The 25,363-nt window shown below is 52.3% G+C and overlaps 1 protein-coding gene across 1 annotated transcript; it reads right to left on the reverse strand.

The window, feature by feature from the left end:
* Positions 1-5,765: 5,765 nt before the first annotated feature.
* On the reverse strand, positions 5,766-24,661 carry BCL6 (BCL6 transcription repressor). The gene is made up of 10 exons (XM_042795784.1): positions 24,561-24,661; positions 15,758-15,796; positions 14,538-14,705; positions 13,249-13,470; positions 12,144-13,127; positions 11,357-11,538; positions 10,094-10,261; positions 8,533-8,663; positions 8,004-8,141; positions 5,766-7,084 (listed from the first exon to the last, which is right to left on the reverse strand). Exons 3-10 carry the CDS (start codon positions 14,696-14,698, stop codon positions 6,941-6,943), a joined length of 2,130 nt encoding a protein of 709 aa, XP_042651718.1. The 5' UTR covers positions 14,699-14,705; positions 15,758-15,796; positions 24,561-24,661; the 3' UTR covers positions 5,766-6,940.
* Between the last annotated feature and the right edge of the window lie 702 nt (positions 24,662-25,363).

A 25,363-nucleotide genomic window follows, 5' to 3' on the forward strand; every position in this document is an offset into this window, starting at 1 on the left:
CAGCCCAGAGCTGTCCCTTGCTAGCCCCTGTCTTCCCTCACCTTTTGTTTTTCATTTTAACATCTTTCTACTCCAACCCTACCCTGACAATCCTCCCTGGCCATCTGGCAGTGTAGGACATCCTGCTGCAGAGCAGTAATGCCCAACAGGACTTCGGGCTGCTGTAGTTGGAGATGGGCTCCCTACAGTCTAGTTCCAGGCAAGGACAGGCCCTCAGTCACATCGGGGATCCCTGGTTTTGATGGTCACTCTGGCTACTGTGGCTCTTCCAGCCAAGGTTTGGAAGACCAGGTTGGCTGTCCTCCTGCCTGGGGGAGGCTGGAGGAATTACACCGGTGTCCTCTAGCAACAGGAAAAATATTACTGCAGGGAAATATCCTGGATTTGTCCCACTGAGTTTCAGACGCTTACCCAAGGAAAGCAAGGGTGTGCTAGTTTTCTGCTCTCTGGTCCTGCACCCCATCAGGAGATGAGTTGGCTCCTGAGCCAAAGCAGCCTCAGAAAGGCTCTGATATTCACCGTGGCTGTTTTTTCCCTCTTGGGATTTGGCCAAGGTTGTGAGGCTCGTGGGGGCAGGACCAGAGCCAGAGCTTTGGTGGGCATGTTCACCTAGAAATATCTCAGCCTGTTTAAAAGAAAGCAAATCAGTTCCCATCAGGTCTGAGCCTTGTTGATGGATAAAATGTTGAATGTACCAAAGCTCTTTGTGATCTCAAGTAATATTTGAGGAATCACTCTGATGTTCTCCATCCGAAAACTTTTGACATTTAATTTCAAGGAAAATCTGAAGGAAAAATACCATTTAAATGAAGATGAAAACGTGTTTTGGTTCAGAAAACCATCTTGTGCTGACCTGGAGGAACCAGCGATGAGGGAGTGGAGAAAGGGAGTCCATCTGCTCCATATATCTCCGGACTGTCTCCTACGGAGGACTCCTGTGGAAGGGGTAAGGGCAGACCTCCAGACATCCTTATGGCTCTGACACAGGCTTGGAGTGGTGAATAAGTTGCAGATTGATTTACCAGTTCCCCCTCCCCCAGCTTCTCTATGGGATCAGTGTGCTCTGAATTTTTTTACACTCATTCCCCAGCCAGATAAATCCATCATCCGCTCGGCTGTGGCGAAGGCGATTCTGTTCCTTTCTTTCTGCCGCAGCGCTGCGGGGCATGTGTCTTTGCAGACAACTGAATTGCATTGAATTCCTGTGACTGCTTCCTTACCCCCACATTTCCAGCTTGTTCCACAGATCCAGAGCAGTCCAGCAATGCCTGGGACTGTGTACACAGGCTGCACGCTCAGCGCTGTGCCAGCAAAGCGTGCCCTCTGCTGTCACCATGGCCGCAAGCCTGGCTCTCATCGCACCTTGCCTCCTTGGCTATCACCTGCAGAATGCTCTCCAGACTCTCTCAGCTCTGCTTTCATGAGCAGGGCAGTTTTACCGTGTATCACTACCTTGCCAGCAGGGAACCCCCCCTTTTTCTTATATTCTAGCACTTAACCCAGTAGGGCCGAGCTGTGATCTGGGAGTCAGGGCCATGAAATTCCTCATCCTGGTTCAGTGAGGAAGCTGCCACAGCCTCACAGCTCTTGCAGCTTGCTGAAAACCTAGTAGAGCAGGTTTCTGCTTGTGGAGTGATGCTGCCCTGGGAGATAGAGATGAGTGGAGGAAAAGCAGTCGGTCATGCCTGAGTGATAATGAAAAATAAGCACCCAATAAGGGAGAGAAACTCCTTCCAAATGGTACCATGTGTCCCTCGGATGAGCCATGTGGAGAGTGGCTGTGTCAGGATTGTACATGGACTTGCACCAGCCCTGAGAGGTTTGTGGATAAAATGCTGTTTCTATAGTAAAACTTGGGCACAGATCTAAAAGAATTGGCTTGTCCATTAATTACAGGCCTCTGGGATTTCTGCTCCATGTAGCAAAGTGGGAGAGGAGCCAGGCTGTGGAGGTTCACAGAGGAGGGATCCTGCTACCTAATTTCTGCAATGTCTCTGTCTAAGAGTCCAAACTGTGTTCAGGATTTCTGTTGCAGCTCCTCGAGATTCATTCCCAGACTCAGCCTCTTAGGATGCTGCCATGGCATCTGTAGGGCTGAAGGCAGCTCCCCTGAATTTGGAGAAGGGAAAGATCAGCACAAACATGTGCAGAAGCAAAGGTGAACAGGATGAGCTAAGAGCAGTATCAGGGTATTTACCTGTACTGCTAGGAGCCACGGACAGGGCTGTGTTAGGGACTGTACAAACAGATGCTGGCTTGTGCTGTAAGGGATCTCTAGCATAAGGAAAAAGGTGATGGATACAGGTGGGTGAGCACATGAACTCATGAAATAATACAGGGCTTTGCTTTCTCGCTCTCTATAACTCTCCCCTATAAACACCAGCTCCACAGCAAGAGCTTGGGCCTCTGTCCCCTCGGCCAGTGACACTGGTCCCCTCTCAGAGAGGCCAGGCCAGGAGGCTCCAGGTGGCCACGGGCACTTGTGTCCAACCCCACAAACAGGCAGCGTGCACCCCAGTGACACAGGATCCTGCCCGTGGGATCCCAGCGGCTCTTGGGCTGCTCCCGGCCAGCTCAGGCTGCAGCTGGTCATTCCCCACAGCAGATCCATGCCAGAGGGGTGGAGGGGAACTGGCTGGCCCTGGGGACAAGCTGCAGGCAAGCACCTGCCTTCTGCCTGCAAACCTTCCCCCGGCTGTAAGATTTTCCTCGACAGCAGCAGATGTCCCAGCTCGGGCTGCATTTTTTTTTTTTTTTTTTTTTTTTGAATCGGTGTCTTTATTCCGGAGACTTCTTGCTTTAAACTCCGTCTTCGCCTGCCCTCTCGTGGAGACCCGGCAGAATACAGCGGAGCGCCCCGAGCCCTCCCGCCGGGCCCGACGGGACGGTGAGGGGCTCGGCCCCGCGGGGCCCAGCCTGGGGCTGCTGCGGGCGGGGGGGGCGGTGGGACGTGCGAGGCAGGGCCAGCAACGCTGCCAAAAAAAAAAAAGCAAGCGCCGACGGTGTCCTTGAGCCCAGCTGTATGCTGATCAAACATCCATAGTTCGGAGAGTCACCGCTTTGGTGCCTACATTTGAGCCTTCCACATTTTAGTGTTGTTTTTTCTCAGCATAGATTTTTCAGGGCCAAAACCGGGCCCAAGGACTAGAGAATAAATTGGTGAGCGCAGCAAGTTCAGCACAGCGGGTCACAGCATCACTGTGGACACCCCTAGAGCCCCGCACAGCCGCAGGAAACTTGAATCCCCATTTCTCTGCAGGGCCTCCTCAAAGCCTGTGCTGAGAAGTGTAATGGGGAAGGAGCTGGCAGTGTGGTGCAGTTTTTTTCTTTTAGTGCAGAAGAAATCTGAAGAAAAGGAAAACTTGACCACATCCCCATCTCTTTGGCAGGTCTTTATGTGGCAGGAGGGGGAGATGGGTACCAAAAGAGCTGCTCAAAGACATTCTGGGAAGCTTCCTGGAAACCGGCCAGTTTATCAGTTTGGTGGTGACCTTCCTTCTGAGGCTTGGCGAGAGTCAAGACTCTGTATCTGGAAACGTGTTTTCGAAGGGCAAAAACTCAGCAGTACTGACATGGGCGGGCCTGACCAGTTCAATGTTTGTGGGCTCCACAGCCATGAAACACGTGTAGGGCAGCCCCGTGTGTGACTGCTCCCTCGCCTCTGCAAACACCCTCCGTGCTGAGCAAAGCTCGCTGGCACAGGCTGGCGGTGCCAGATGCCTGCAGACCTCTGCCCTGTGGATAGTAAGGGAGTGATTGCTATCGCTTCAGCTGAACTGCCTGGAAAAGCCGTGACATCATTGTTTTTTAAAAAAAAAAAAAAAAAAAATCTGTCAGGAGGAAGAAACACAGCTATGATTCAGGAAAATACAGTATTTATTTTGCAAATGCAGTTGAGCGAGTCCATGGGAAATAGAGGTCGTGGCTATGCAGCCTGCTTGTCTGGGGTGAGTGGGGCTGTGAGCATGGCCTGGCCACTTCCAAAAGTGACAACTGCAGTAATCAGAGAGGCAACAAGCTTAAAGACAGGCAGCTCCCGACAGAGAGGGGAGAAACCTAAGTATGTATGTCAAATGAGGACAGTACATGTGTCAAAACCCCATCACGAGGACAACTAGCTTTACTAAACGTTATAAACCTACCAGGGAGAGGTGGAGAGAAGAAGCAAGTGAGGGAGCAAGGTGGGAAAGCAGGTTTTTGCTATTCCCAGTGCTCAGGCAATGCCCCATTTGCTGTCATTTTTTCCTCCCACCCTGTCCCTGCCACGGGTAAGCTCGTGAGGGCTTGTGCTGGCTCAGCCCTGCGGAGCAGGCAGTGGGGTGTGCCCAGCCTGTGGGGTGAGAAATAGGCACCTGCCCTGGAAGGATGCACGCGAAGAGAGGTTTTTGTGGCCAAGAGGACCTCACCCCACAAAAAGCCTGCCCCGTAGCAGGCGGGTGCTTGCTGCAGGCTGCCAGGCAGCCATCCTGCCCAGCCAAATTAAACAGCAGGAGAAAGGAGAGACTGGCTCCAGCTCAGCGCTCAGCCCTCACTTTTTTGGGGGGACTTCTTTATGTTCTGGCAGATCTGGTCTGCTGAGAGACAAGCCAGAGGAGATGGGGGTCCTGCAAAGCAGTGCTACAAATTGGATTCCCCCCCTGCCTTGGCATTTCCCTCCCATGCAGGGCTGCTTTGGTCGTCTCATGTCCACCTCTGTCCTACAGAGTGTTGGAAAGCTCATCCTCCTCTTCACCTCCAGCTCCTCCTTACTGCAGTCCCATCTGACCCTGAGAACAGCCAGGCCCTCCCCTTCCAGATGGTGTTTCCAAGTGCCCCCACTGTGAATCACCCCCTCGAGCCCTGCACCCAAACTATCCATGAATTAACTAAACTAAAAATGAAACGAGCCCTCTGTGGCGCAGACCCCACCCCAGGCCATGCCGAGCAGTGTCTGGGCTCCACACCAGCAGTGGTTGCAGCCACTCCTGCCTGTGTAATTCAGAGCTTTTTGCAGGAGGCTCCTTGGTTTTCTGCAACTGGTGAGCAAAGGGCTGCTGGGTTGCTTGCACAGAGCTCAAGGCACCTTTGTGCACTCCAGGTACCCCCACTTCCCAGGGGCCTGGTCATCCTATGGCTTCAACCCCCCCCAGCTCTACACAGCTCCCCAAATGTACCAAGCATCTCCTCTGCTTACTGGGGAAGATCAGGGGGACTCCCTCAAGCTGGGCTTTCTCAGCTCTGGCCCGCAGCCAGCCTGCAATGGCTGGAAGCCCAGAGATGCTATCGGCCAGAGAGTCCTGGAGGGGGTTACGGACCCTGCTCCACCGAAGCATTGCACAAGGCAGCAGAACCAGCAGCCCCCTGCCACCCCAGGCGCTGGAAAGCGAGAGGAGCAGCAGGCAGCCTTCTTCCCTGAACAATTCTGGCACTTGCATCAGTTTCCAGGAAATGTAAATAACTACCCGACCATCTGGAACTGGCCCTGGGCTGGTCAGCAAAAGGTCTCTCCCAGGCTTTGCTCTATTTCTGCCGGCTACTCGGTGCAAATGCAGGAAGTTACCACGGAGGTGCCCGAGTGGGGCAGTCCCCACCGGGATGCAGAGCAGCAAGCTCAGGTCTTGCTCTGACCTCCTGCCAGAGATCATTTTCACTCGACCCTGGAAAAGGCCCTTGCCTTCCGTGCAGGGCCAGGCCTTGGGATGCTCAGCCCCGTCCTGGGGCACCCACTGGCTTCAAGGTGCTTCAGGAGAAGGACGGGCAAGAACAGACCCTTCACTCCATCATACTTCACTTTTCTTCATTTTATTCTTTTATTTGTACAGCTATATTTTACAGAATGCATTAATGCAGTTTAGACACAGCCCAAACCCTGTCTCCCGAGATTGTTTATAACACAAGCATGTAAAATAAGACCAAAAAAAAACCAAAAACAAAAAAATAAAACATTCCCCGATAGAGAGTTCCACCAAAACTCCTTTTGCAACATCAGGCTGTACCTTGGAGAAACTGAGCTCAATATAGTCCATACATTGAAAACTTCCATTGAAAAGAAAGGCACCGTGCGAAACCACATTTTACATATATACAGACTGAGAACTAGAACAAAAAAAATTACACTTTATTATTATTTTAAATTCCTTCTGCAGCTTTGTTGGTTTAATACACACTTTTTTGTAAATTGTAAACCTTCACTTGCAAAAAAATACAAATACACTGATGCATTTAGACAAAATATTTTCTTACTTGTACAGATGCAATACTTTAAAATATCTCCTTAAGTGCTCTATCATAATAAAGATTCTCAGAGTGGCTTCTGCCTGCAGAGTCCAACTGAGCCTTTAATGCATTTTATATATTTTTAATATAGCTTTTTTTAAAGGTCTATATATATTTATTTTATATATATATTTATATATTTATATCTATATATATTTACAACTCTGCCATAGATTCCTTCACCTTTGGTTAAAAAAGTTAAAGCCCTCTCTTTAATAGCATACTTTCTCTTTAAAAGAACACACATTTTGCATACAAAAGAAAAAAATCTGTTCCCATAAATCAACATTACATTCCTCATCTTCAAACGGCAAAGGCTGTGAAGGTTAGACTCCAGAGTTTATCAACACTCCACTGCACAGACATTTAAAATGACTATTTTTACTTTTTATGTTTTATATACAGTAAGATCTGAATAATTTTACTTTTCTTTTTGTTTCACATAACTGGGAAAAATAAAACCCGTGTATTTGTCATTTCTTTTTTTAAATTTCTAATGTTTTTCCATCTATCTGCACTATGGGTTTAGAGGCACTCCATCATATGATGAATTTTTTTTTCTTTTTTTTTTTTCTTTTTTTTTTTTTTTCCTTCCTTTTTCTTTTAAAGTGTTGCAAGTATCCTTTGGACAGCTTCACCCCCCCCCCCCCCCCAAGACGACCTCCTCCTGGGAAATCCTCTGCCTTCAGCAGGCCTTGGGGAGCTCTGGAGGCACCTCGTTTGCAGAGATGCGGTACTGCACCTTGGTGTTGGTGATGGCCCCGTGCTTCTGCCGGAGGTGAAGCCGCAGCTGGCTTTTGTGGCGGAAATGCAGGTTGCACTTCTCACACTGCGGGGCGAGAGGCAAAGGCAGAGAGTGTGAAACGGGATAGCAGGGGACACGTCCTTCCCTTCAGGGTGGGGGTCCTGCAGCAAATGTCTGTTCTCTGCCAGCTACCCCGGCGGATGCTGTGCCCGTTATACTGGTGGACGAGGGAAAAGTGGGGATGTGGTGGGAGAAGCACCACCCGGGGGCAGCCCATCCTAGGCTTGCAGCAGCACATTTTGGTTTATGGGATGAACAAAGGCCGAAGTCCCTTAGGAGAGGACCCTGGCTCTGATGGATGTAGTGCCAAGCTCCTTATCTAGATGCTCAAACCAGCTACAGGGCTATTTTGGGAGCTGCTTTTGACCACTGCCAAGCTAGATGTCTCCAGAGGGATGTTTGGACAATAACCCCTGCTCTGGTTCCCTCTCTAGCAGATGGGGAAAGCCAGAAAAGCCCTAGCAAAGAGCTGTGAGCCCTCGGGGCTGCAAGCAAGGCAGGGCAGGCTGCTTGATCGGCAGGGGTACAACCGGCACAGGGGACCCCAAGCCAGGCTGCTCCTTGCCCCTATCCCCGCGCACAGGTGGTGGCTGTAATTTAAGCCACAGCTATCTGGAGAAGTGTGACCTTCTTCCAGATGGGGTGGAAGAAAAGAAGAGCAACTAACGTGTACCCAGCCTGGGCTGCATGTCAGCGTTTCCAGTGCAGTCACTCGTGACAAAATCGTCAGCGTTGGCTAATGCACGAGAGGGGGACAGGGCACGAGGAGCAGGGACATGACCTTGGCGTGGGACCTCATGAGGCTGGCGAAGGGTATTGGGGTGCTGTGACCAGCCCTCGCAAATACCCCACTGTTTTCCCAGCCCCCCGGCTTTGGCAGCATCCTCCCCCCAGCCCTGGCTGAGCGCTCCCCCCCCACCCCCTCAAAAGCAGGATCACTCACATGATATGGTTTCTCTCCTGTGTGGATTCGAAGGTGACTTTTGAGGGTCTGCAGGTGCCGGAAGCGTGTGCCGCAGATCTCACAGGGGTATGGCTTCTCCCCAGTGTGGATGAGCACGTGAGCACGGAGATGGGCCACCTAGAGAGAGCAGCATTGGGTGAGGACAGCCCCAAGGACGAGGGCATCTCACTGGGAGCAAGGGCATCCCACCAGGAGCAGGGTTCTTCCCAGCTATCTTTTTTTGGTCTATTGGGTTCTAGCTGGGAGTCAGGGCCGCATGGTCGGAGGTGTGGTATCTCTAATCCTTAACAGCAAATGGAAGAGAGGAGCTAAAACTAGCAGTCAGGTTTCTTACTAAACCAAACTGGCCCACACAGACCTTAGGGCCGCTATTTATCCCACAACACCATGGGAAGAGCTGCCCAAGGCAGTGAGCATGGCCCATCAGCCTCCTCCCTGCCATGAGGTGTCACTGCTCCGGCCATGTCCCACCTCCCCAGGCACTGCAGGTCCCAGAGGCCACATGCACCTGGACAAATCTGGCTCCGCAGGTCTCGCACTTGTAGGGTTTCTCTCCCGAGTGGATGCGTGTGTGGGTTTTCAGGTTGGCTGGCCGGTTGAACTGTGCCCCGCAGATGTTGCAGCGGTACGGCTTTTCTCCTGCAGAGCGCAAAAGAAAGGGTGAGGGATTAAGCACAGGTGTGCTCAGCCGTCATGATCCATGGTGCTCCCCGAAGCTAAGTCCCTTCAGGTGCCAGACCCCGTGGCATGAAGCACCAGCCCTGACTCCTATCCCTTTTGCGGATGGCTGTGGACAAACAGCATCGATCAGGACAGCTTGGGGCGTCGCCAGAGCAGGGCGAGCTCAGGAGGTACCCAGGCACTGTGGGTACTTTTTTGTTTCAGCTGGGAACTGCAGCCTGCAGAGCAAGACAGAAAGTGAGGCAGCTCTGCCAGCGAGGATTAACAGCATTGCTCCTCCTGGCCCTGCGACAGCGGCTGGCGCCTGCGTCTCCCTACAGCCGTCACTAAGCCACTCAGGGCCACCTGGCTCCCTTCAGCCTCCTCGTGGTCCCCAGCACATCCTGCCTCGGCCGTTTGTCACCTCTTTACAGAAGCAAAAAGAGCTGATAGAGCAGAAAGCCAAGGCAGGCCCCGCCACCCAGCTCCCAAATCATTATCCAGTTACAATCGCTGCTGCTGGCCCCCAGAGATGGGGGAAGCTGCAAAAAGGTTTTTACTAGTTTATTTAGGAAGGTTTAAGATGGGCTCAATGGGGAGTGGGAAACAGCCACTGTCTATCCCTTCCTGCCTTTTTCTTTTGTTTACAGGCTTCGACCCCACACAGGCTCAAACCCTGCCCTGGCACTCGTGTTGTCTCATTCACCTGCGCAACCCTCCTGGAGCTCAGCTGAGTCTGAGGGAATTTATGTCTAATTCAGTGCAAGAGCACTGACCAAGTCATCAGCACAGACTTCCCTTCCCCAGCTAGTGAACTGGCTGTTGACATGCTAAGCATTAATAAAAGCATGAAAAAAAAAAAAGTCCCCAGGTTTGTCAGCAAATGACTAAACCCTTAATATCCCCTTCCTTTCTCAGCTTCCATTGTGCTGATTCACAGAGTCCATCCATTCACAGATTTTCCCATCAGCAGAGTTCCTGCCAGGCTAGATATGATCTGGATTTCTAGGATATAGGGAGAAAAAATCCCAGACTTCTCCTTAAATGTTCTTTTGATATTTTTTTTTTTTAAAGTCTACCACAAAGTAATCTGAAGGCCACACATCTGCTCCCAGCTATGCATTTTGCAAGACGCTTTTAGAAACAGTAGCGCCCAGTGATTTACAGCAAAGGAGACTGAGCTCCATCCCTGCTGTGAGGCCAGGCAGCATCTCCCTGGTACTCAGGTTTAGTGCTTTGCCTAAAGGCTCCTTGGAAGTGCCAAGAAAATCACCTTGCTCTTCCCATCAGGGACAGCTTGTGACACAGAGCAGGGGACCCTGCACCTGGGACAAACACAGCCACAAACACCCACATGCCCAGTAACCTGCAGCCTCCCCAGTAAGTTGTCCCCGTGGCCAACACTGTACCTGTGTGGACGGTTTTGTGGCTGGCAAGGTTCCCCTTGTAGCGGAAGGAGGCCTGGCAACGGTCACACTTGTAGGGCTTGTCACTGTGGACTTGCAGAGAGTGTCTCTTAAGAGAGGCCTCCTCGGAGAATCGGCAGTCACACTCGTTGCAGAAGAAGGCTCCATTCTCTGGGAGGGCAGAGGAGAGCAATGAGATGGGCAAATGCACGGGCCAGCTCCTTGGTGGGCCACGGGACAGGTTTGGGACGGCAGACAGGGACAGCCAGAGCAAGTGTGGGAACAAGAAGCCGAGCGCAGATGTTTGCAGTCAGTGGTGCTTGCACCGTGCCATTACTTCCTGACCAACTTGTGTGCATGGCAACAACACGCACGGTTTGAGAGAGCAAAGTCATCGCAAGCCACCTCTCCTTCAAGGTGACACAAGCTGCTTCCAAGAAGCCAGCATCTCACCTGGACATCTTTCAGAGAGGAACCCAAGTTACCAGGCGTCCTCTGAAGGATGGATGCTCAACTCTGGGACAACTCCAGCACCTTTAGAGGTCTAAAACCTTTACATGTACAGATGTCTTCCTTAAGCATGGGAAGACCATCATCATCTGAAGTGCAAGGCAGGTGGCCCCAGTAGGAGGGTGCCTATCTCTTAAATGCTGCATGTAGCTTTGAGCAACACCACAGTAGCGTACCCTCTGTGGATTTCTGCCCACACCACAGGTGACAATTCTGCATTCCCCCTCCCTGTGTTACGGGCAGACAGGTGCACAGATACTTGTCTCTGGGCTTGCAGAGTTTTGCAACAAGATTGCAAGCCTCATTATCTGCATTTCTCCAGATGTGTGCATTGGGCTCCCTGATAACAAAGATATCATGACGGACACGTGAGCCACACCATCTTGCCCAATCCCCATTAGGGTTATTACATCTGCCAAGCTTGTTCTCCCGTGGTTCTGTTGGGGTGGGGTGCACTTTGTTTCCTGTCCTTAGCTGCCAAGTTTGCAGCAGGTGACTAACTCCCTGCAGAAGGTATCTGGATGGTGCTGGGGAAGGGGTGGAAGGAAGCAATTCCCATATGCGTGTGTCCCTCACATGCATGTGCACAGCTGGTCAGCCAGTTAAGAGGGGACTGTAAAGCACCTTGGGATTTACCAGCATCAAGGAAAGGTCTGACTGCCCATTTGGACACCGGGCACTGGGCGGATGGGTCCCCAGACTGCACATCTCCCTTGCCTGCTCGCTGAAAAAGGCGACCAGGGGTGCAAGACTCACCGCAGCTGGAGTCAGAGTATTCAGACTGGGTTTCTCCCATCTCCTCTCCAAAGTTTGAGCCAGGGGTATGAAGGCACATCTCAGCATGTTGTGGGGACTGGCAGCCACAGGAGCTGCACTTCGACGAATGCATGTACAGCGGGGACTGCCCTTCGCTGCTCCGAGGGGACCCATCCCGGGACCTGTGGAAGGACAGCAACGCACACAGCTGTGAGAAGGCTCTTGCTGTGCTTGAGCTACTGGGGCCTTGTTTGTACCCTTCCAGACACGAGGGACAGCCATGTTTTATGGGGACGCTTTTGTGGTGAGATGCACAGCATAGCCCTGATCAACAACAGGTCCCTGAGCCTCAATCCTTCAGGTGCCCATCACCAAATGACCTCAAAGCTCTCTAGGAACATCCAGGTCTAGAGGATAGTGTGTTCATCTCCTGCCTTTCCAATGCTTACAGCCAAACAAAAGCTTAAGGCACAGGGAGTCTGGTGAAAATCAGGCTGGGAAAACCCAGGCTCCAGAAACAATTCAGAGCTACCAAAGCGAGCCAGGGATTCCTGACCCAATGTTCCCAATTCTGTTGCCAGTCCAGGCTGGCACTGGTATGGTGGGGACGGCTGGCACCCAGCCGATGTCACTGGCAGTGCTCCACCGAATGCAGAGGCTTCTACCTGCTTGTGGCTGGACTCCCCAGCCCAGTGCTACAGATATTTCACACACTTCCAAACCCTCCCCAACAACGCAGGGAGTCCTGTCTCTTGTAGGGGTGTGAGGGGAGTGGAAATCTTCTCACCTGTTAACGATATTGTTGAGTCTGCTCGCTTGCGGGATATTAGAGTCTTCTCCATTCACACTCATCTTGGTGGGGGATTGCACGTTGAGATGCTCTGGCTCCATGGACTGCTGGCAAGTGGACATGGGCATGTAGGTGCGAGGAGAGAGGGTTCCCATCTCATTCTGGTCAGCATTGTCTTGCTTGGTGTTCTGATTGAGACTGTTGAGGACGATGAACTTGTACTTCTTCCAGTTGCAGGCTTTGGGGTCTGTGGGGCTCTTGGTGAAGAGGGAGCTGGAGTTCTGACCGATACGGGCATTCTTGCTGCTGCTGGACTCAGTTGGCGAGTTGGGCTGACAGTCTGACTTCTGGGGGCTCTGGGGGCTGATGAGTCCCTTGCGGTCCAGAGGGGTGTTGGTGGGCTCAAAGTGCTGGCTGATCTCATCCTCTGAAGAGGTCCGCTCCTCCTCTTTGGCCACTTTGTCACAAGAGAAATAGGGATTGTTCCGGATTGAAGGGACAACAGGTTTGGGGCCAGAGGCTACGCTGTAGTGCATGTCGCTCCTGGCTTCTTCAGCAGCACCTTCTTTTGGAGCATAGATGGTAGCATGGCACATGTTGGCCGAGATGTCGGTAATGGTTCTCATGTACTCGGTGGGGATTGTCCGGGAGCTGTCGCATGGCAGGATCCTCTCCTTGGGGAAGGCACCTGCCCTTGAGAGTTCAGAGAGAGGCATCCTCATCTCCCGCAACTCATCATCCACAAGGAAGCTATTTAGAGGGAGAGGGCTGTATCCATGGTAGGAAATGGGGGATCCAGACAAACTATTGATCAAGCCAGGTGCAAAGGCCCTCCCATTGCAAAGGGACCCATTTTGGAGAGGCATGCCGTTCTCTGAGACATCTCTGCTCCGATAAGCCATCACCTCTGGATGGCTCAGCATCCGTCCAGCCAAAAACTCTTCCCTTGGGGTCTTCACAGCAGACACCATCTCCGCTTCACTGAAAAAAGGAGGGAGATGCAGTAATTTTCAGCCCGTAAGGATAAGTTTGCAGTCAGTTCTCCCCCCTTCTACCCGAACACACCACCCCAGGCTCTCCCGAGTTCACTCACTGTGCTCACCTAGACTTGACAAACCTTCGGCAGGTATCAACCACATGCTCCATCTGCAGGTACAGCGCTGTGGCCATCACGGCCATGATATTGTTCTCCCTCAAGTTCAGGCGTGACGTATACATGAAGTCCAAGAGGATGCAAAACCCCTCAGGGTTAATTTCGGGATCCAGGTTGATGACATTCAAGTTGCACTTGAGCTGGTCAGTGAAGATGCTGTAGAAGAGGCCACTGCAGAGAGGAGACAGGAGAAAAGATGAGCGTTATGACAATTCAGTGGAAGAAACAATTTATCTGAAACCCCTTAACACAGAGGGGTTCATGAATGGGAAGGGAGGAGGAGGCAATTACAGAATTCCCTGAGCTTCCCCCTTATTATCAAGCTTGGTTTCTCAGCTTAGTAAGCGTCTTCTGCACTGTACTTTTGCCAACTGGAACAGCCTGCTTTTAGATCTCACCTGCGCAACAACTCCCCAATGCCTCCATTTAGAGATTTCCTTTTTTTTTTTTTTTTTTTTTTTGTTGTTGTTGTTCTTACCACCACCCCCATCCCACTGTGACTCATTTTTTTCAGAAGCCTCTTGGGGCATCCACACTCACTCTTTAACCAGGAAAAAAAAAAAAAAAAAAAGGAAATGTTGGCAAAATATTTTTTGGATGTCTTAATAGTCAAACCTTGGCTTTTTCAAATCTTTATACCTTGTCAGCAGGAAACCCTGGAAGGCATCTGCCGTAATTCAACTGGGCAATGGTGGGATGTTAATTAGCGTTCACTAAGAAGCAATTCCAGCAATCTTTGGAGCTGGAAAGGGATTTCACATCCCACCAGGCTTGGGAAAAAAATCAACAAAGGTGGGTATAGCCAGCAGCCTGGAAGCCAGGGAAGAATAGCTCTAAAAATAGCAGTGACAGGGGACACTGCAGTCACAGAGGACTTGCTCACCCCAGTGAGCATCCAGCCCTCCTCCCTCCCCTCTCCTGTCCTGTCCCTGCAGAGCATTTGTGCTCTGCCTTCAGGGATGTGCCTCACACCGCTGTGCTCCTGTTTGTCTCCTTGGGCTGCATGTGGGCAGATGTGGGCATGCAAGGAGAAAGGTGTGGGCACTGGAGGCAAAAGGTCTCAACTCTAATCCTGTTACAGCTTCAAATTTATTGGCAGTCCCTTTCAATTCAGCTTCTCTGCCTCTGTTTCCCTGTCTGTAAACCCCCACGAGGACCCCCTGGGGTTGGAGCAGTGTTGATGGGGCCAAAGGCAGAGGGAGCAGGGAAGGGAGGCAGGGAGGGGACCCTGCTCTCACCTGCAGGCCATCAGGACTGTTTTGTGGGCTCTGAACTGCTCCCGGTTCACAATGATGACGACGTCAGTCAGGATATCCCGGCTTCTAAGGCGGTTGAGATTGAGGAGGACATCACTCGCGTGGCGGGTGAACTGAATGCAGCTGTCTGCTGGTGAGGCCATCTTGAGTCTGCTCAAAACAGAAGCAGGAGGAGGATGAGAATGGAGAAGGAGCCAGGCAAGTGCCTTAAACCCAACAAAGAGACAGCTGCTGCTCTGGGATGTGCTCAGATGGCCAAGCGCCTCTGGTAGGGGCTGCACCAGCTCCTCGGTCCCAAGGCAAGCAGCCCTGCGCCACACCAAGCGCCTGCCAGGCTGCTCAGTGAGGGCTCTGGGCTGACGGCGAGACCTGGCATGTTTCAGTCCCACCCAGCAAGCTGGCGGGCGAAGGCGACCAGACCCTCCTGAGGATTAGCTAACCAGCTCCTCTTTCTCCCTGCCTCGCCCATGGTGGCTCCACCCCAGCCCACTCCTCCCACCACCACTCGGGTTCATCTCCACGAAGCTCCCAACACAGCTTCCTAGTCTTCAGATCTTCCTCAGGAGCCATCCCCCTCACCCATCTGCTGGCTGGCTGTAAATCCAGCCACGGGAATCAAAACAAGCCTTAAGGTCCCAACTAAAGCTGAAGGATTTAAACATCTGGAAAATCCAGGCCACAGTGGAACACCAACCCTCACCCACCAGCAAATTACTTTCCTGCTCCCAAGTGGTGGCTACTCTGGAGAAGACCTGTCCACAGTTTCCCAATGAATTGGTGGTAGCAATAAGGAGTAGAACTCATCTAACCTGCTGGGCTGCTACCCACACCACAGCCCAGTCTCTCCCAGTGAGCAAGGCTTGGGTTAGTCGAGGAACATGAAGCCTTCCCCCAACACAACACCTGTTGACCCATCTCAGAGGTGTCCTCCCAGCTAGCACCCAGGAGAACCCACATTGCCCTGCGCCTGAATTTTGGGCTGGACTGTACATCTTCAGTGTCAAATTCCTCCATGATCAACTCCCTCCCACAACCCTGACTCCTCCTTCCCCAGCAGCATATGAACGTACAGTATTTTCTACAGAGCAGCTGCTCTCCTGAAAACAAATTCCAGCTGGGTCTAATGAAACATTTCATTCAACATGGTAAAGGAAAGGGAGGGGGGGGTTAGAAGGGGAAGCACAAAATTTAAATTTACATACCCAATGCCTCAATTCACAGTCCAAAAGTTTCTTTCAAACCTACAAATAAAACACAAGAAGACAAATGCCACATTAGCTGGTAATTATGAATTGGCTGTGGCAGGACACAAGCCTGCTGTTTCGCTCGAGTATCAGTTGGATAAAAGCTAGAGATAACAAACCTTCTACTCTCCAGTAAGGTTAACATTTGTTTCTTCCGGTACAGTACGTTCTTATCACAACCACAGGCTCAGAGAATCCAATCATAGCTTCTTCCACACCCTCTAGCCCAAACCATGGGCGTATGCCAAGGAGATTTTAATTTCCATGACTCAGGAACTTAAAGGCAGGTGGGGAAGAGAAGTCAAGCAAGAATTTTCTCACCACTTCTTTTGGAGATAACTCTTCCCCTGCCAAGATCGAATTCCCAGCCACTGCCACATCCAAGACCAATGCCATATTCCCAGCACCTCGTTAACAGGTATGACTTACACACAAAGATCTGCTGCCACTCTGCTCAGAAACCTGGAAAGAGCCTGAATCCAGTCCTCCAAAACAGCTACTGCCCTTCTCAGAATACCCACATGCTCCAGCCACCAGTGAAAACGCCCTGGGACAGGGCTGCCAGACAGAATTGGGAGGATATGGGCGTCAAGTACCAAAGTGACTTGGCCGGGATCGCATAGGAAGCCAGTGGTGGAGACGGATGAGGACTCAGAACAAATGCCTTCCGCTGGCTGCTGGAAAAGCCTTCCCCTAAACTGCAAGCTTTGTCTCCAGCCGCTGGCTTCATGGGCAACACAACCGGGGCAGCACAGCAAGGAAACCCAGGAGTTAACTGCCTTCCAGAACTCGCACTATTACTCGCAAATTTACTTAAAACCAACAAAGACAAGTGATCTGGCACCAATGCAGGAAGAAGGTCCTCAAGTAGCCACTCCAAGCAGGGAGAAGTGCAATAAGTGATCCAACAAACCCCAAAACTTTCATCACGTTATTCTGAGGACCAACCCCCAAAACTGGATGGAGCCACCAGTAAGACTGACAGCATTTGCAGAGAGCCCATCCAGCCCTGTGAGGACAAGCATCCCCTTCACATCTGGAGCCCAAGGCCCTCTCATGTCCCCAGAGATGCTGGAGTGGGATGAAGAGGTAAGATTCAAGGCACACAAAACCCAGAGCTGTGTCTTAAAGCCCCATTCCAGCCATCAAATGCAAATCTTCAGAACCGCTCTGAGCCTGGCTAGCTTAAAACTTTACGCACACACAAAAACTGACTAATTTCCCAAACACTGCAGACTCTGACCTTTCCGTACACACTCGCTGCCAGGCGCTCGCTACTGTCAGTCGCGAGCCAAGGGACTCACGGCGCTCTGCAAAGAGCTCAGCATGCATCCGTGGGTCCATACGAGCGGATGTATGCATTTGGGGCAGCCAGGTGGCATCCTGACCTCAGCCGCACCAGCAGACGCACTCCATCGGGCTCCCGGGGACTCACCCGGGTGTCACAGACACGGGGAAGTGACCCATGCATAAACCAACAAAGTTACAAACTGCGAGATGAACTCTGCGCCCCTGAACATCACGTGAGCAGCTGTTGCTCTGTCGCCAAATTCCCTTACCCAAGCGAAGCCGCAGCGCTGCCCGGGGAGACACCCAGCTTCTCTCCCAGAGCTGGACCCCAGCACAGCCCCCTCGCCGCCCTCCCAAATTACCCCTCCCCAGTGCAGTGCTGCTGCAACGCCCACGGCCCGGGAGCCAGGCAGGTGCATCCCAAGCAGCTCCCGGATGCAGGATGTGGGCATGCAAAAGGGAAAGGGACCTTCCTTCCCCTCGGTATGCTGAGCTGCGTTAACCCTGTCCCTCCCGGCCTCCGCACAGCGCCAGCCTTGCACCCCAGCACGGGAGGATGCTCTGACCAGAGATCAGCAGAGAAGAGGACAGTGACAAAGAGCACAGACCAGTGATGGGGCGCAGAGAAGACGACCGCCGGCCATCCACACCCCCCCTCAAAGCCCATGAGGCTCCCCCAGGCTCAGCTGGGGTCAGAGCATCACCCCATGCCCCCTCCCCTCTCTCCAGTTTTCCTGCCCAGTACCTTGCACGTGTGGGCTCTCCGGCAGTGCTCGGGGCTGCACGCCGGGGCTTGCTGTGCCCAGAGAGGAAGGTCTGGGCCAGGCGCGGAGCCCATTTCAGGGGTGGCCACACGGGACTGTCACTGCTGCTGCCTTCCAGGAAGGCAATGGGTCTGCCCCAGCGGTTCAGGGAACAGCCCTTCCCTGCCGGCACCTCCCCGAGAAAACCCATTCCTGGAAGGGAGCCCAGGGCTGGCTCTGCCCTCCCTGCAGCCGGCTCAGTGAGCGTGGGGAGGGTGCACCTGCGTGTGGGGGAACCCTTCTCAGCTCCACCCCGTGCAAAGGGAAGACCCTCACAGCTCCTGAACCTCAGGGCAGAAAGGAAAAGCAGGGACTTCCTTTCCCCTCCACCCCAGCCCATCTTTCTGGCATGCACAGGGAAACCCCTCCATCCATCCACTCTCTCAAGTATAGGGAATCCCTTTTCATCCATCATCCTCCCACCCTGCGCCCAGCGGGGGACTCCTTCCTCCCCCACCCCTTTTCACACGGGGGGTACCTGTGGTCTTTGCCCCCCTCCTGCCCCCAAATTCCTAGTCTAGGGGAGAGCACTGATCACACCCTGGCCCTGGGTCTCCTACCCCTCCAGATCCTGCAGCGCCGACTGCCTCACATCACCCTGGAGGGGTGGCTGGGTGAAGTCTCCCTTCCCCACAGCCTCATCCCACACAGTGCTCTGAAACTGCCCGCCCAGGGGAAGCTCCATCCTGTGTGTCGTTCCCCCCCCCCCCCGCCCCCTCCCCTCCTCCCCAGTCCCAGCTCCGCGGCAGCATCCCCTCTGCCTGCCAGGGCATGCTGTCAGCTGCCCTTCCACCTTGCCAAAGGATGCCTGGTTTCTCCTGAACAAGGACCAGAGGGACAACCAAGAAAATGGGGTGGTGTGGGAGCCCCCCCTGAGCACAGTCATGAGTGCTACAAGCCATGGTGGCGTGCAAGCACCCAGCTCAGCTTTCCTGATGTCATGCAATCAGGGGGCACTAAGCGTCCTTTAGCTGTCACAGCAGTGTTTTATTAATTTAGTAGCTTCTGGTTGGCGTCTAGGCCAAAACGTGGCTGGGTTAATAATAACCCAAGAAGAGACAGAGAGAAGTCCTAGCGCACAGTGTCAGCACAGATGAAAAGCAGCATCACTAGTGCAAGCCCTGTCGTATTTTCCATCGTACCCTTCCGTGAGCGGATTGCACTCACTCTATCGAGCGGTCTCTGCTAACTTTCAATCTGATCCAATTTCCTGCCAGCAAACAAATGTTTCTAGGAAATGCAATACATTATCTGGACGGGTTTATTATCAGCATTTGGAACTAGGAAAACTGCATATTTTCTCGAGCGCTGCAGGCAACTTTATAGTTTGTACTTCAAAAGAGGGTTTAAAAGGATTGCCCTTGAAAGCTGGCCTGGCTCAAGTCTCCACATTGTTTTGGTCTTTGCAGAAGAAAATGCAGAGGAGGTGGGGGAAGCACACTAAAACTGCCTCCAATGTTTTCCACTCAAGAGGACTCCCCTGCCCTCTGCAGAGCCAAGCTCTGACTGTGAGGCAGAGGCAGCGCGTGCCCTTGGGAAGCAAGGAGTCAAGCCTTGTTCAGCATTTCAAACGACCCCAAGCAATCACATTAATTTTTCAAGGGAAGGCGGGAACCGTGTCCCGGCTGAAGTTGAGGGAGCTACTCCAGAGAGCAAAGGACCAGCACCGTGTCCTGCCAACGCCGAGCCCTGCAGCGGGGTGCCCACCCGACGGCAGGGTGCAGCTGGAGCCAGGCATCCCCAGCAGCTGAGCCGGGTCCCTGGCCCGGCTGGCCTCAGGGGAGGTGTCCCATTATCCCCACCCTGCATCGGGGCAGTGAATCACCAGCTGGCACCAGCCCCCTTCCCCACCATCTCTGTCCTCCTGGGGCTGAGGGTGGCACAGCTCATTTTGGCAGTGAGGGACTGCTTTGGCAGCCTGCCTGGATGGGACAAGACATATATGCAGCTTGGGGTCACTTGGCCAGGGAATAGACAGCCCCTCACCCCTATATTTAGCCAAACAGACTTAAGGAGACCCATTTCAGAAGGTGCTCAGTCCTACAGGACACATTATTCTGGAGCCCCTGTGCTGCAGTATGCTTGTTCTAAGATCTCCCCTCTGTAAAAAGGGGTCCCACATTTCTTCTGGGTACCCGCTGTGCAGAGGTTTTAAAGCAGTCCTAAAGACTATACACTTGCTCCAACTTAGGGGTGTGTGTCTTTTGGCTGCCAGTGTCCTGCAGCAAAGGGAACACACAAGATCTAGAAGGCTTAAAAAAAAAAGAAGAAAAAAAAAAAAAAACATGGGGAGGACTACATTTGCAGTCTAAATTTGCAGTCTGAAGGAGCTTACTGGTCAGATGCTGACTTTTGGATACTCAGCTAACCAAACTGCAAACTGTGAACTCCTGAGGTTTCCAATGCCTGCTGTAAACATGGAAACCAAGTGTCACTTTTTGCCAAACAGAAGAATGGTTTAAAAATAGATCTAGAAAAGGATAAAGGCACTCAGCATACAGGGCTCCTGTTTATAGACTCCCATGCTACTATAAAATGGAACAAGAGGTTATGAGCACACAGGCAACTTTTCACCAAATTTAGATTTTACTAACTTCTCAGAAACCTGAAAACAATATTTCAGGCTCTAACCAAACCATTAAAAGCTCTTCGTGTGGAGTTTGCAGCCCAAACATTACAGCACAGGGACTAAAACTGGCGTGAAATAGTTTTTCAACTCAACACCACAAATACATGAAGGGGCATAAGCTGCACACTGAGAAATGCACCTATTGGTTAGAGCTTCATTTCACTCACCTATAGACTCTGTAACAAGATTTTCTTTTTAATGGAGTATTCACATAAAATTCACCCACCCCTGCTCCTAGAACACAGGACTGCCTCACAGTTTTACCACCTGTATTTGTAATGGGGTTTTTGAGGACAACATTACTATTTACTGAAAAACAACAAACACCATTCCTACAAAGCAATATGAGGCTGCTGTCATCGGGAGCTGAAAGCTTCCCCTCCCACCCTCCCCTCCCCCCCCCCCCAAAAAAAAAAGAAAAAAAGAAAAGAAGAAAAGCATAGCTTTACAATACATCCTAAATTAGGCAGAAATTCAAGGGCAGATTAACACCACAACTCGGAAAGATTTTCACATGTGATTTCATGACCAGACCGGAGAGAACTCCATATGGAAATGTCAGTGACTTTAATAAGCACTCAGTTGTTTCCAATTAGGCTCCTTAAGTAAGTTCAGTGGCATCCAGAGTTTCCTCTGCCACCTTCCTCCTAGCTGGCAAACATTTTTTTTTTTTTTATTTTTTTATAAAGCAGTTAATAAACATGTTCCCGCTCAGCCGAGGCTCCCGGCTCCGCCAGCCCCTGCCCTGGCCGGGGAGGAGGGACAAGAGGTGACACTAGATGGCACCAGTTAGCTTTGCTGCAGGAGCAATTTTTCCCCTTGGAAAATAAAACACCCCAACCAAACCTGGAAAACATATAATTTTGTCGATGTAATTCTGTTTCTCTTAAAACACGTCTGAGCAACATTATTTTTATGAGCTTTTCCAGCCTTGTTTTGAAAAACTTAATGTTTCTGCTAGGTTTATTTTTGTCTCATCAGACAGCAGGCTGAAGTCCTCCCAGCACTGCAAACAGGGACGTCTAAAAAGTATCATAAGGACTTTTGACTGATTTTTTTTTTTTTTTTTTGGGGGTGGGATTTTAAGAATCACTTCTCATTCCGACTTCTTCCTTTGCAATAATAACTAACCGGTTAACCTCCACTTCCTCTCCCAATATTGCCTCAGACAGTCAGAAGTGAGGGGGGATTGGAAACTGGAATTGAAATGCATCCCAAGAGATCTTTGATCTGTTTTGCCAGTCAAAATTGAACGCTCGGAGATGAAGTCTTTTCTTACTGGAACAATGTAATAATCCATTCTTCTGGAAAATTGCTAGACACCCTTTGAATATTTTAATGGCTTGATGATTTGTTTCATGGGGCAAAAACTGCCATCTATAGTGTAAGTTTTCAAACACGATCCTATCATTAGGAGAAAATAACTGAACCTCAGGTTCTGCCTCCCCATGTATATATAAAGAGAGGTTTCCCCTAAAATAATTTTAAAGCAATTTTTGAACTGCAACCCCCCCCAAGGACTGCTGGAAGAAGCCTGTATTTGCTCTTAAAGCACTTAGCCTTTAAACCTTTGAAGCAAGACAGCAAATAATAATTTTTAGAGCATTTAAAACCTCAGGAGAAGAATCAATAAGCATCCCCAGATCGAACAAGGGCCTGATCCCATCCCCAGCCCTGCTGACACTTCCACTGGCGCAGGTACGAATTTGGCCCCAGACAGAGATGTTGGACCAACGCAGCGCTTCTTGCTGAGCCTCATCCCTCTGGCCCCAGCCTCCCGTCGCACTGATCCTGCGCCTACTGGAGTCAGTGGAAAAAACTAACCCGGGCCGGGTTTGTTTTTGTTGTTTTTGACTCATGATTTTAAGGCCAGATCTGCCTCTTCCCTGGAAATGCAACAGGGGGGTCAAAGGCAGCTTTTTAGGCACATCTGAGAGGCCGCCGCAGATTTTGCTAAACAAACGCCTCGCTTTCTGTTTCCCTCCTTCCCAAGAGCCGATTTCATAACATTTCATACTGTGACTTTGCAAACTAAAGGCGGGGTGGGACTGGGGGGGGCAGGATGGCGAGGCGGAGGGGCGGCGGGGGGGACGGGGGGAGGGGGGGCGGCCGGGAGAGGTCGCTGCCGCCCGACCACGAAAGTTTTCATAACAAAGTTGGGCTTTTTCGGTTTTGTTTTGTCCTCCCTTTTTTTTTTTTTTTTTTTAAAGGCAGGGGGGAGGTTTTAAAAACATAAATATATATACAGACACAAAAGCACACACCTAACAGCAAGAAAAAAAAAAAGGACTTCTCCCTTCCCCCGCCCGCTTTTTTTTTTTTTTTTTTTTTGGGGGGGGGGGGTTGGAGCCGGCGGAAGGCTGGGGGTGCGCAGCGGCGCGGGCCGGGCGCGGTGCGCGGGAGTTGCGCGGCTGTCCGCGCCGCTCGCTCCAGGAATAGCGTGTGGCCGGGGGCCAGCCCCGCGGCTGCCGGCGGCAGATTTACGAGCGGTTGTCGCCGCGCCAAGTCCGCCGCGGTAGTAAACACAGGGGAAGGGCTGCGATGGGGGCACCGGGGGGGGGGTCCCCCTCGCCCCGCACCCAGGACCCCATCCCTTGCACGGCTGCACCCCCCTTCCCCTGCCCGGCTGCCTTCCTCCTCCCGGTGGAGGACCCCCTCTCCTCCCCGCGGGGGTTTATTATTATTATTATTATTATTATTATTATTATTATTATTATTATTATTATTATTATTATTTTGAGCCCTGCGCGTAGCAGTCAGAGTTGCTCCATACACTTTTTTCCTCCACCTTCCTGAGCTTTGCATCGCGTTTTATTTCCCAGCCGGCAAAAATTTCCGTCGCGCCCGGCCCCGGCACACACCGTCGGGGCGAACGCGGTTCCCTCCCGCCCCGGGCCGCCGTTCCGCGATGCTCCGGGGCCGGCGACGGCCGAGCCTCCCCGCGGGCTCCCCCCTTCCCCGGGCAGAGAAATGCCGCAAATGTTCTCCATCACCGCCCGTTGTTAGCCCGGGGCTTGACAGATCACGGCGCAGCCCCGCCACAAGTTGCAAAACGCACCAGCCGTTTCGCGGTTGGATCGGGGACGGAATAACAATCATAATGGTATAGGAATGAAAATAGAGATTGGGGGGGGTGGGGGGGGGGAAGGAGGGAAAATGATGCGGAAAGGCCGGAGCGGCGGTGCCCGGTGCCGCCGAGCCCCCGCGCTGCCGCCGGCCCCGCTCCGCCGCCGCTTTTGTGCGGCGGCGGCGAGACAACAGCGACACAACACGCACATCAAAAAAATAATAATTTAAAAAAATAGAAAAAATAAGAAGAAGAAGGAACAAAAAAAAAAAAAAAGGGGGGGGGGGGGGAAGAAAAATAACACGTTCCTGCCGAGGGATCCAGCCATTGGGAACCGACCCCGAGTCACGCAAAACGCCACCGGCCCCGCTCGCCGCCGTCCTGCGCCCGTGGGGCGGCTGCAGGTGCAGAGAGGAGCCGCTGCCGTCCTCCCCGTCCCCACCCGGCCGTCACGCGTGCGGGAAAGCCAATAATCCCAGATAACCGACAATCCCCGGGAGAGGACAGCGAGGGGAGACACCCCACCTTCCCCCCCCCCCCACCCCTCGCCGCGCGTTCCCCTTGTACACGCTCCCAGCGCTGACATGCAGGCACCCCTATTTTTCTCGCTTGACAGCGGGCAAGGAAAGAAGGGGCTGTGTGTAGGGGGAAATTAAATAAATAAATGGAGGGGGGAAAAAAAAAATGTAAGATTTAGGGGATAATAAAAAAAAAATATTAAAGGGCTGTCGGGGCACCTGCCGCGGGAGAAGGGGGGGAAGAAAGGGGGGGGGGGGGGGGGGGAAATGGGTAGAAATATATAGAGGCGGCTCCGCGCCAGGCGTCGGAGCGGGGCAGGGAGGGAAAGAGGAGGGAAAAAAAAAAAAAAAAAAAAAAAAAAAAAAAAAAGGGAGAGAAAAAAAAAAAAAAGAGCGAGCGCGCGAGAGAGAATTAAAGGGTAAAATCGGCCGCGGCAATAGAAGCAGCAATCACCTGGTCTCCGGGCTTTCCTAGAAACTCCTTGCATCACCACTTCTAAGAACCCCAGTTCTAAGAATCAACAGAGCCCAATTCTCGGAATTTGAGCTGCAGACTCTACCACTGCGTTGAGCACGGGGAGGGACGCGGACCTCCCCCCGCCGCTCCGCCGCCGCCGCCACCGCCCTCCCGGGACACGGGACCCGCCCCCCCCGCGCCGCCCCTATGGAGACGGTGCGGGGGGGGGGTCCCGCGTCCCGGGAGGGCGGCGGGGGTCCCGTCGAGCCGCCCTCTCGTCTTCATCCGCCCCCCTCTCCCCGTTCCTAATGGTCGCGCCCGCCCGGCGGGTCACGTGGCGGCGGGTGCTGTGTGTGACGTGGGGCGCGGCGGGGTGGCGGCGCGCGGCCGCGGAGCAGCGCGCGCGGTGCGGAGCAGCAACGGCGGCGGCAACGGCGGCGGAGGAGGATGAGGATGAGGAAGATGAGGAGGAGGAGGAGGAGGAGGATGAGGATGAGGACGGACGGGGGGTCCCGGCTGCGACTCCGGGCGGTGCAAACACACATCCCCCCCCCGCTTCCCTCCCCAAAATTCCTCTCCGAAACAGAGAAAAGGAAGAGATCTGAAAAAAAAAAAACAAAAAACCAAACAACCCCCAAATAACGCCTTTTATTTTTTTAAAAATTATTTATTTTTATATTTAATTTGGGGCGGGGGGGGGGCTCACTTTCGCGTTTAAAAAGCAACCCTCCCCCCTAAAAAAAATACAACCCAGCGAGCAAAGCCAGGATCCTGCTGCATTGCACTGGATTTTTACTTTT

The sequence above is a fragment of the Tyto alba genome, unplaced genomic scaffold (genome assembly GCF_018691265.1).
Source record: "Tyto alba isolate M040663 unplaced genomic scaffold, T.alba_DEE_v4.0 Super-Scaffold_10, whole genome shotgun sequence".
Lineage (NCBI taxonomy): Eukaryota > Metazoa > Chordata > Aves > Strigiformes > Tytonidae > Tyto > Tyto alba.

Bases quoted from the DNA above. Each gene is read 5' to 3' on its own strand.
- BCL6 (XM_042795784.1), bottom strand. From the start codon at position 14,698: ATGGCCTCACCAGCAGACAGCTGCATTCAGTTCACCCGCCACGCGAGT. The intron at 8,142-8,532 runs GTGCATGTGGCC...TGCTCTCTCTAG, and splicing joins GCGGAGCCAGATTTGTCCAG to GTGGCCCATCTCCGTGCTCA. The intron at 7,085-8,003 runs GTGAGTGATCCT...CTCGCCCCGCAG, and splicing joins CAGGAGAGAAACCATATCAT to TGTGAGAAGTGCAACCTGCA.